At 40.6% G+C, this 11,466-nt stretch overlaps 1 protein-coding gene across 4 annotated transcripts in view; it reads left to right on the top strand.

The window, feature by feature from the left end:
• The first annotated feature begins 2,557 nt into the window (after positions 1-2,557).
• The window catches only part of crtc1b (CREB regulated transcription coactivator 1b), an 18,985-nt gene continuing 10,076 nt past the window's right edge, over positions 2,558-11,466 (top strand). The window contains exons 1-11 of one of the 4 annotated variants that reach the window (XM_044200566.1): positions 2,562-2,806; positions 4,795-4,911; positions 5,432-5,557; positions 6,521-6,582; positions 6,868-6,962; positions 7,492-7,562; positions 7,659-7,702; positions 9,130-9,353; positions 9,561-9,712; positions 9,966-10,199; positions 10,907-10,993. In XM_044200566.1, the coding sequence (XP_044056501.1) occupies positions 2,681-2,806; positions 4,795-4,911; positions 5,432-5,557; positions 6,521-6,582; positions 6,868-6,962; positions 7,492-7,562; positions 7,659-7,702; positions 9,130-9,353; positions 9,561-9,712; positions 9,966-10,199; positions 10,907-10,993 (1,338 nt within the window). In that variant the 5' untranslated portion in view covers positions 2,562-2,680. Of the gene's footprint in view, positions 2,807-4,794; positions 4,912-5,431; positions 5,558-6,520; positions 6,583-6,867; positions 6,963-7,476; positions 7,563-7,658; positions 7,703-9,129; positions 9,354-9,560; positions 9,713-9,965; positions 10,200-10,906; positions 10,994-11,466 lie in introns of all 4 variants that reach the window. The other 3 variants (XM_044200565.1, XM_044200568.1, XM_044200567.1) reach the window with 3 other exon arrangements.

Raw genomic sequence — 11,466 nt, 5'->3', positions numbered from 1 at the left:
TTTAGTTTTCAAATAATAAACCAACTTGATACAATAATTTAAAGTAACCTAATATCTTACAGTCTCCTGCTCTTAATTACTGTACAGTTTTTTTATAGCTTTAATCTGTAATTTCCTCACACTGAAACTAAAGCAAAGATGGTGGACCATCTAGGTTGCAGAGACATCATGAGGACTCTACCATTTTGCCTTTATTAGATAATGACAGTGTAATGAAAAACAGTAAACAAAATGAGAGAGAGAGAGCGTATGACATGCCAAAAAAAAAACCCCACCAAAAAACTCTGTCCAAAACTGAACAGGGAAGATTGCAGTGCCTTTACCAGCAGGACACTCCAGGCTCTGCAACTGTACTAGTTTAACTCCCTTAAATGAAACATGTCCTAATCAGTGCATTCAGTTACAATATGCTGGTTTCCAAAAGGCAATATTAAGTTTTTATGGGGGTGTGACATTTTTCAGATCATTAATTTCTCTTGATCAGTGTTACATACATTTCAGCAAGAAAACCTACTGTTGCTGTTTTAAGAAAACTATGTAAAAGAATTTAAATATAATACTACAACCTAGATGTCCTAAAATTAAATTATAGGTGATTTTAGTGTGTAGAACAAGACCTCCCATAAATAATAGGTGTTAGATATATCCTGTTTAGGTGGAATTTGATTCTCTGGTGGAAATGTCAGAGAGAAGGATGATGCTCGAGCTTCATAGACACCTCACCTCTTTCATGCCTTTGTGGATGAACAGAGGAGCACCTTCAGAAACAGACTAATATATATGAAGCATATTGGGCACAGCACAGTTTCTCGCTGTGAATAAAGTTCTCTCTTATCTTAAAGTCACCCTGTAAACCCCGGGTTACGACGTCACTCAGTCGATTGAGGAAGAGGGTTACGCTAGCGAATTGGTGGTTTGGCATAATCTGATTTGTGACTGGATCAGAATGGCAAATAGTAGTGGATTGTCGGAGGATGATGATATGGAGACGGAGTGGACACAAATTGTGAGTAGTGGGAAAGGAGGAGGAGGGGGGAAGGATAAAAGAGATGGCCAGTCGACATCTTCGGGAAAACGGGCATTAGAAGGGGAGGAGGAAGTGCGAGATGTCAGGAAAAAGATTATGATGGAGGAATTTAAGGTCATTCTTAAATTTAAGGTGGGGAGCGAGATAACATCGATTAGTCCAATAACTTTGACAGCAGGATTGAGGAAGGCAATTGGGGATATAGAAATGGCAAAGGTGTTGCGTGAGGGTTTGGTGGTGAAATGCAAAAATGTGGAGCAGAGAAATAAAGTGATGAAACTGCAAACATTGTGTCAAAACAGAAATAATGGAAAGAACGATAGTTGGTGAGAGGAGAGGAGCTAGGGGACTGAAAACAGGAATCCCCATCGGAGTACATTTGGAAGAACTAAACAAAGTGATGAAAGGAGGAAAAATCACAGGAATTAGACAGCCGCAGGCCTTCAGGGACTGGGGAAAAGTGGATAGTGAGTCAGTACTGCTACAGTTTAATGATGAGGTGCTTCCTGGAAAAGTGATGGTAGGCTACATGAGCTTTAATTTGAGAGAATATGTTCCTCCTCCAATAAGATGTTATAAATGTCAGCGATATGGACATACGGCCAATGTATGTAAAGGAAAGCAAAGATGTGGAGGAGAACATGCATATGGAGAGTGTGGTAGCAGTGCTCAAGTTAAGTGCTGTAATTGCGGAGGAAACCACACAGCAGCGCATGCTGGTTGCACCGTCAGGAAGCAGGCAGTGGAGATTCAAAGGGTAAGATCAGAACGGAAAGCAACATGCAGAGGCTGTGAGGATGTGTAACAGTGAAAGAAGAGAAGAGGGAGACAACCAAAGTCATCCTGAAACAAATGCAGGAACAGCACAGGTCCATAAGGACAACACAGGAATATCAATGCACAGGTTAGTGCTGTTTTTAGCCTACGTCATCAACTGCTCAGAGCAAGTAAAAAAATCAGGAGACATGGCTCAAGCCAAATCTGGAGTTCATTATTAATGGATACACAAGCATACGCAAAGATAGATAGGTGGAGGGTGTGCGATATTTATTAAAGAAGGTGTAAAACATTGACAGTTTAGTACAGTACAAGAAATGGAAGTCGTAGTTGTTGAAATATGGTGCAAGAAAGAAAGTATGAGAATATTAAACTTCTATAAGCCATGCAAAAAACTAGAAAAGGTAAAACTAGAATCAATACTGGAACATTGGAGAGGTAAAATCTGGTGTGGAGACTTCAATACGCACAGCACAGTATGGGGTGAACAAGAAGATTTAAATGGAGAAATCTTAGAGGAGCTAATGCACGAAAAGGAGCTGGTATGTTTAAATGATGGATCAGGCACGTGGGGTACAGGGCAATATTTAGTTTTTTGGAAAAGACAGGACTTAGAAGAAGAATATAGGGAAGGCATGAGACCATTCTGATCCACACTCCATTTCAGAAGGTGGCGGTAATGCACCAAAAGCTGTTTGCCAACCGCCATAAAACAGAAGAAGAAGAAGAACCCTGGGTTGCTGTCAACAGCTGGAGCCAGACAGCAAGTTTATCAACAACACACCGCTTTGGTGCCGCTGACCGTGCGTGATGACGACACCAGAAGGCCCTAGCGTAGTGTGTAACGTAACATTCCATTGAGAAGAAGAGGGAAAGATGGCGTCCTCTAACAATCCTCGGAAATTTAGCGAAAAAATCGCTTTGCATAATCAGAAACAGGCGGAAGAGACTGCTGCGTTTGAAGAAGTGATGAAAGACTTGAACATCACCAGAGCTGCGCGGGTAAGACTTGCACACCCCGGCTGTTTACGTTTTGTTGCATCGCAGTTTGGCAGCTAACGAACGCTGCGGAGATAAATCTGAACGTTGGGATGCTAAGTAACGTTAGCTAAAGTTGATATTAACGTCCTCAGCTGCATCAGTTCAACAATCACCAAATTATGTTTACACTCTGCCTGTTAAAGTCATGTCAGCGTTATTCAGATACAACAAGCTACTCGTGTGCAGCGTTAACTAGCTTAGCTAGGTTGCTGGAGCTGTGAATAATGTGCACCTGTGCTCAGTCTGTGGCTGTTTTGAACAGTCACTGCTGTCATTTCATTAGCAAACAAATCGCCTGACATGTAAATCACAGTATGACAACATGTTTGAAAAGTCATTTGCTAGAAACTTAATTACAGCAATGTCTCTGAGAGGGCTAAGTTAGCATTTGCTAGCCAATAAGATGTTGACCAGCCTTCCAAGCTGTGATTTTCCCCCCGTTAACCATCCACCAACGTTTTTAGCTCAGCGTTACCCGTTACAGTAGCTCGGTGGCATATTAGCTAGCTTGTTTTTTAACAACAAGCAAACATCAGACTTGTGGAAAATAGATACAGCTCTAAACAACCCACATGTCTCTGTTTTACTAGCTCCATCTCTAACAGTATTAGCGTTATCAAGTCAGGGTAACTTTTGCAACTTTCTCGCAACAACGCTAAATAGGTGCTTTAACCACTAGGCTTGCAACTAATTATTATTTTCATTATCGATTAATCTGCTGATTATTATCCAAATATCCCAGTAGTCCATTATTGGTATCCAGTGGTTGAAAATAATGGATGATTTTGATAACTAATTAGTCATGTATTGTGCAAAAATACCAAACATTTTGGTATTTGTTCCAGCTTCTCAAGTGAGAGGATTTGCTGTTTTTCTCTGTTGTATATAATTGTAAAATGAATATCTTTGGGTTTGCAACTGTTGGATGGACAAAACAATCGATTTTAAGACATCACTATTGGCTCTGAGGCATTATGATGTGCATTGTTATATGCGATGCTGATATGCTATTTTCTGACAATTTATAGACTAAACAATTGATTGATTAATCAAACAAACAAGCAATACATTAAACGATAATCAAAATATCATAGTTGCAGCCCTACTTTACTCTATAAATTGTCTGAAAACAGTGAAAAATACCCATTACAATTTCCTCCAATGAAAGTTGACGTATTGGAATATCTTCCAATAACAAGACATTAAGTTAACGAACATGTAAAACAGAGTAAAGCAGCAATTCTTAACATTTTAGAAGCTGTAACTACAGAATGATTGCAGTTTTTACTTGAAAAATGACTGAAACGATTAATCAGTTATCGAAATTGTTCTGGTGATCAACTAATCAATTAATCAACCATTCGTTCCAGCTCTATTAACCACAAAAGAAAGAACATCATGTTGCCAGGAAATTTTTGGGCTAATTGTCGAGCCCTATTGCTGGAAATGATGCCCACTTACCACAAGCTGCATCAGTGTAAACCTGAGCTGTACTGTCATTTACTGCGGGGGGAATAGTCAGTTTTATGGTCTCTGCCAGATTTCGTTGCCATCCCAACATCAATCCATTGCATTTGTTCAGATCATTATCAATCAGTTCATTATTTATAAAACAGGACTTCCATCACAGTGTTGTTGTAATAACATACATTCCTTTTGTGACTGGTTTTGTATTAAGATACATGATGTAATCACCAGGTGTATTACATGGAAAGTAAATACACCGGCTGTCAGTCAGTTGTCATTCACATCAGCTGATGTGATGTTTGCTATGAAAGATGTTGTCTGCCTCTTGATTGTCTCATCATGTTTCATCTGTCAGCCGATGGATTCATTAATCTTTCATGTCACCACTGTGGACTGGCAGGCATCATTCATTTGTAGCATCACTTTTTTGTGAATCAGATCAATCATTCACTCATGCTTTCATGCAATTTTACTTTGCACAGTTGCAGTTACAGAAGACCCAGTATTTGCAACTAGGGCAGAATCGTGGACAGTACTATGGAGGCTCACTGCCCAATGTCAATCAGATTGGAAATGGCAACATTGACCTGCCTTTTCAGGTGAGCCCTTAGCCTCTCTCAGCTGGTAAATCAATGGTTTGTTCTCGACCAGTGTACCTTTCTTAGCTGTTGGCGATAACATTGGACATACAAAGGTTAACTGTTGTATTGGTGAAAGATTGGCTCAAAACAGAGAATTCCACTTACAGCAGTTTTAGCAGGCTTAGTCCAGGCTGTGACAGCAGTACAGTGTTCAGAAATGACCTGCTGGTCCAACCAGGTTTTAACATGGTTCAGGAGCGAAAGGAAGCCAGAAGTGTAATATACAAGGTATACCAGTTCTACCCTGCAGTGTAATTTGGTTCCTAAATTTTAAAGTATATCATTGCTTGTCATGGCTTTCCATCTTTAAATACATTTGCCAACTCGAGCATCAGTATGGGGGGCCCATGGCTTGACTCATTTTGAAATGAACACATTTGCACCATTAATCCTAAAGACATTATCTATCCTAAGACATAGTTTTGTTGTTTAAGTAAGCTGTTGTGCTGGCCTCATTCACCTGGTGTGTTCACTCTAGAACTCGGTGCTGGATACCAGCCGGACAACTAGGCACCACGGGCTGGTGGAGCGTGTTTACCGTGACCGGAACCGCATCACGTCTCCTCACCGCCGGCCGTTGTCAGTCGACAAACATGGACGGCAGATATCCTTTTTAGTTTTTGGATGCATGTGGTGTTGAGGATGTTTCGACTGCATTCATTATTGCTCTGAGGCTTCAGAGGCTGCTTGCACGTTGTTCTGAAGACTTGCACCTAAGTCTGTTGGTGTAATTAAGTTAGCATGTGTAGAGACATAACAGTCTGAGTAGGTTGGATAGTGTCAACACAGTTTTCATCTGATTTACTGCTCCTTCTCTAGTATTGCTATAATTTACTGGGAACCCAAATGCTCACAGAGAGAAATACAATTACATTTTATTTTAGTTGTAATTATTATAGTTGGAATGTCAAACTTGAACTTGAATTTGTACTTGGGGATCTAAAGTATATGGGAGTTTTTTTTTTAGCCATACGATGATACTAGCATGCTTTAGCTAACAGTCAAAAACCAGCAAACTGACAAAGCTTTCCAGGAGAAACTTACACATTTACCTGTCAAAACATAGTCTGTAATTAGAACGTATTACACTAAATACACCCATAAACTGAAACAAGTCCCAAATGGGTTTTAAAGAATTAATTTAAAAAATAATTAACATTTGAGACATTGTAGTGAAGCAGTGTAGATTTGCCTGATTCATATACAATTGTTTCTCAGCATTAGCCTATATGTGGTGATAGAGCAGAAAGCTCAGCATTGTTCAACAGATTTTGAACAAAGGGTGAGGTGAATTGTTTGTTTCATTACATGTGTTGAGAGCCTGATATTGAATGACACAGTGCAATGCAGTGTATTGTTACACTCCTGTTGACAAGATTATTCTTAGAAATATATTTCACATTAGATAACATGACACTGAGTAAGGCCTTTTTCAAAGTAATTGGATCCCAGTAACACTTGTGTGTGGTCATATATTATGTATCAGGTCTATTACAGGCATGAAACTATGGATTAGTTTAGATCCATTTTTCATCCCCTCTACTTTATTAGCCTTAACTAAATTCACATTGACAGCTGTCCTTACAGCTCAGTTTACCTCTCCCCACCGCCAGACACTAGCTGGAGAAGGTAAGCCACTTCCCCTTGTCCATTTGCCAAAATAATAACTACTAGACACAACCGGACACAACTCATTTGCAAAACTTAAATTACATGACTGTGCAACCGTGTTGGTACAGAATTCCCAAACTCAACCAACACAAAGAAGGCCACATATTGGGCTTTATGATGGCAAATACAGGTCTTTAACAGAATGTGATTCTTGATGGATATGATGCTGTAGAATTGGCTCTCTGCCAGTTTTGGGTATTTGGCAGTGACTTTGCTGACATCTCATCTTTCTAACACATACAGGACAAATTCGGACTCTGCCTTACACCAGAGCGCCATGAATCCGAAGCCCCAGGAGGTGTTTGCAGGGGGATCACAGGACCTGCAGCCTAAACGAGGTAATGGAAGATCCAGTTACAAAGACACAGAGCCACTTTTATTTATTAATGTGCAATGTACTAATGCAGGCGGCAAACCTTAAATGACATAAAAGGGTTGATGTCACAGAGAAGTAGACTCTTAATGAAATATTTATGGAGTAAATGGATACTGATCTCTGGCAAAGAACTGCTTCAGCATGCTGGTACAGTACTCAGCCGGCTATAGAGAAGTAACATCTCTGAATGGAGCTGACTCAGGATGATCTAGAGAGGATGATCAATAATTCACTGATTATCCATGGATTATGTCTTTTTATGTGTGAGGCTCTGATATAATGAAGCCAAGATCGACTGGCATCCACTCAGTCTGTCTGCTGGTCACCTTGCTATTTTTAGACACTCAGAAATCTAGTGCACAGCACTATATCCTGCTTGACTGGCTCAGATATTGATGACTCATTTCTTGCACTGATGTGAATTGTTATGTATTTTGTCATAGCAAGCAACTGTGTCTTGCTGTTTTACTAATTAGTACTGCTGCTAACAGTGCCTGGGACGGAGAATTCAGAGTCAAATGCAGACAAGGATGCCCAGAAACAGTTGTGGGATGACAAGAAGGTACTGATGGGAAAGGGAAGGGCTACACTTGTACACTTGTTATGATACATTTAAATCACTTCAGATTTGCGGCTCATGATTATGTTTTCTTGTTAGGATGGTTCATCAAAACCCAACACATGTGATGTCCCAGGAATCAAGTGAGCGGTTTAAGTATATTGTTTTATTATTCTTTACAGTGAAACACCACTGGCTGTCAGTCACACAGCCATAAATAAGTGCACTGATACAAGAAAACTGGTCTAGGTACATTGGAAAAGTGCTGGGAACCATGTTTTCTCTAGTCCTACAGGAAATGGTCATTATGGTTGTGATACCACAATTGATAAACATCCCAGTAAAAACCCGATGGGTGCTGATCAGAGTGAGACTGTTAATCAGGCTTCAGACACCTTCATGTTGTCTTGAGGACACAAAATATATATACATGATGACAAAACTGCTTTGGGAGGTAACTAAAGTGATTAGTTAGTAACTAAGAAGGGTGGGAGTTTTCTTAATTTTTTTACAATGAGAGCTGTATCTTGCCACATAAAGAGTTGGCTACTTTAAAGGGACAGTTCACCCCAAAATCAAAAATACATATTTTTCCTATTAACTGTAGTGCTATTTATCTTGTTGTGCGCAGTTTCATGTAGGAAATATTTTCTTTCTACCGATAGTTCCTACATGAAACTGCTCACAACAGGGTTGTGGATTATCTTGAGTAACCGCGTCATGACGTTGCTGTTGAGTTTTTCAAATACATTTTTTTGGCGCTTTGAGTGCCATATAGTCCCATTAAATTTTTTTAAAATGCAGACATCTTTACGGCCAATATCTCCAAAACTCGTCAACTCACACCAAAACAATGTAGATGGATAAATAGCACTACAGGTAAGAGGAAAACTATGTATTTTGGGGGTGAACTGTCCTTTTAAGCAGATGCATGGAGCCCTGTAATATCACGCTGATGTCAGATATTGACTATTAATGTAGTTCACCTGTGACTGGAAGGAGAACCGTTAACAACCACTGAAACAGAGAAGATTGTGGATCCGTACATATGTGTTGCATTTATGTTTTTAGAGGTGAAATCATAATTAAGAAAGCAATGCTTGAAATTAATGCTTGTAAGAGTCTTCTGATATTGTTTATTTTGAGCACCACTAAAATTGTTAGTCGTCAAAGTCACTAATACCAAAACTCAGATTACAGGATTAGAAATGTCACTCCCAAATTAATTAAAGTACAGTTTAATACAAGGACTGATACTAAATGACAGCTTTTAAATGTTTTCTGATCAAGTTAAAGGTTTGTTGACATCAGTAATATTTGTAAACATAGGTCTACATTTTTAATTGAGATTATCTAAAAAACACAAAATGCTGCTTTATTCAAAAATGCAGAAATAGCCACATATTAAGCTATCAAATAATGCTACAAACTATTAGTGTTTCCTTGGAAAATATTGGTATCTGGTTAGATGGGATCAAACCTAGTACTCACACTATGCCAGAGAAAAACTCAGAAGTTGGGTGATATAAGAGTAGCTTTTCTCATGTCTCATAGAACTTGTGTCTTTTAGTATATTCCCATCACCAGACCAGGAGTTGAACCCATCCGTGCTGCCAGCTGCACACAACACCGGTGGTTCGCTGCCTGATCTGACCAACATCCAGTTCCCTCCTCCACTGTCCACCCCGCTGGACCCCGAGGACACCGTGGCCTTCCCCTCCCACAGCTCATCCAACAGCACAGGCAGCCTGACCACCAACCTCACCCACCTGGGCATCAGCGCTGCCAGCCACGGTAATAACTATTGAGAACAGTGAAACTTTAGTACACCTAAATGTACATCAGGTGAGGACATTGGAGACTATGTAAATTTAACATTACAAAGGAAAACTCATGTTGTTGCTGTTTGTCTTGTGCTTTTAATTTACAGCACTCAGATGGTTTGAGTTGAGTGGGATACAAAGAAACCTTTCATGTCTAATGTATTTTTTTCCTCACCAGGGATCCCCACCTCCTCTCAGCCCACCATGACTGTAACGGGACAACGCCGGCAACCACCTGTGGTGCCGCTCACCCTCACCTTTGACCTCCATCTCCAACAGTCCCCCCAGCAGCTTTCACCCACCCTCTCCTCACCCGTTAACATCACACAGGTATGGCTCTGTTCGCCTCGGCTAGCTTAAAGTTGTGGCCTTATGCTTTGCAGTGTTTTTGTTTGCTGGACTCCACCATAGCCGCCATACAGCTGGCTCCACACTGTTAGCTATGGTCAATAAAATGTGTTTTGGGTGGTGTTTTTATAAAGAGAAGAGCTGAAATCACACTCAAATAACCCTCCAGTGAATTCAGAATGTATCGCATTTTATGGGACTTGCCTAAAGAGAGTTCATGTGCGTCTTTGCTCAGGCCGTGCCAACAGAGTCGTTGACCCTGGAACAGCAGCTCGCCCAGTACCCCCTGTTCAACCAGCTGACGGCTCAGGCCCAGGCTCAGCTGCTTAGTGACCTCCAGAAGCAGCAACAGGCCCTGTCGCAGGGCATCCAGCTCATCACCTTACCAACACTGGCCTCCCCTGGTACCGCCACCGCCAGCAGCCCCTCCCCAGACAGCCAGACCGCTGCCAGCATCAGTGTCAGCTCGGTAAGAAACCAGGAAGTCTAGACAGAAAGTGGAAGCAGAGCGAACAATTAATTTGATGAAATTACTGGGACCATTGTGCTTTTTCTTAAACTTCTATTCATTTTTTCTGAAAGTTCTTCAGCTACCCAGAATACATCCCAGTAAATATCTTCACATCCTGTTTATGCTGTCATCTTTACTCTTGACTACCAGATAATTATGCCTTTTTACTCCAGTTACCTTCAAACAAGAGCATTTTATTACTTATGTTAATCTTAATGAAGATGCTTGCAGGTCCTTTAAAGTTGACAAATTCTTCTCACTATATGGCAGGTAACATTTCCTCAGCTTTTGTGTGGGTTAGGGCATTTTCAGATGTAGTTGGTTGAATTTGTGTAAACTATTAAAGCCACTGCTTATAAGATGCAGAAATATGTACATCTTTGAACATTCTCCATAACAAAACAACCACTTTAACTTTACCCTTTCACTAGTAGCACCAGCAGATGTTACTATTCCACAATCATATTTTCCAGAAGTGTAGACAAACTGGCCAGCCACAGAGTTGTCCCACAATTTTTCTGGTGGTAATTGGTAATATTTCCCACCTATACACACTATACATAATGAGCAGATCCAAGGCTGATGCCCTCTCACATCCCGTCCTTTGAGATTTGTGTGTGACAGGCATGAAGCTTAGTGCTAGCTAACCCTCTTCCCTTCAACAGTACCGCAATCAGACTGGCTCACCAGCCACTCAGTCTCCAACCTCCCCAGTCTCCAATCAAGGCTTCTCCCCCGGCGGCTCGCCTCAAGTAAGGGCCCACCCACCGAGCTAGCTGCTGTTTGGGGAAGGGCTTTGGGGAAGGGCTTTGTGCCAGGGGGAAAGCTAATTGTAGATGAGTTAGGCTGCTTTTCATTCTCTGTATCAGCAGTTAAACACTCATGTTGTCAACAGCTGCATAACTCATTTCTTCATCACCACTGTCACTGTTCGCTGTGTGCATGACAACATGGCGATAGTTTGTTGATGGACACCCTGATCAGTTGTTAGTCTTAAAATGTTGAGTCTTCAGCTAGTAAAATTCAAGTCTTTTTAGGATGCACCACACTTGATTAAGATACTTTTCTCATATGGATGAGCTGCAGTTTCATAAGTGGTCTAAGATTGTTTGCCTCCGTTTTAGACAAATAGACCAATAATAATGTTTTTTACTGTAATTAAAGAGAATATAATATTTCTGAATTAGGGCTGCACAATTAATCGAAATACTATCGAAATCACAAT

Source organism: Siniperca chuatsi, linkage group LG6 (assembly GCF_020085105.1).
Source record: "Siniperca chuatsi isolate FFG_IHB_CAS linkage group LG6, ASM2008510v1, whole genome shotgun sequence".
Taxonomy (NCBI): domain Eukaryota; kingdom Metazoa; phylum Chordata; class Actinopteri; order Centrarchiformes; family Sinipercidae; genus Siniperca; species Siniperca chuatsi.
The sequence above is the reverse complement of the archived record's forward strand: the minus strand, read 5'-3'. Positions and strand labels throughout refer to the sequence as shown.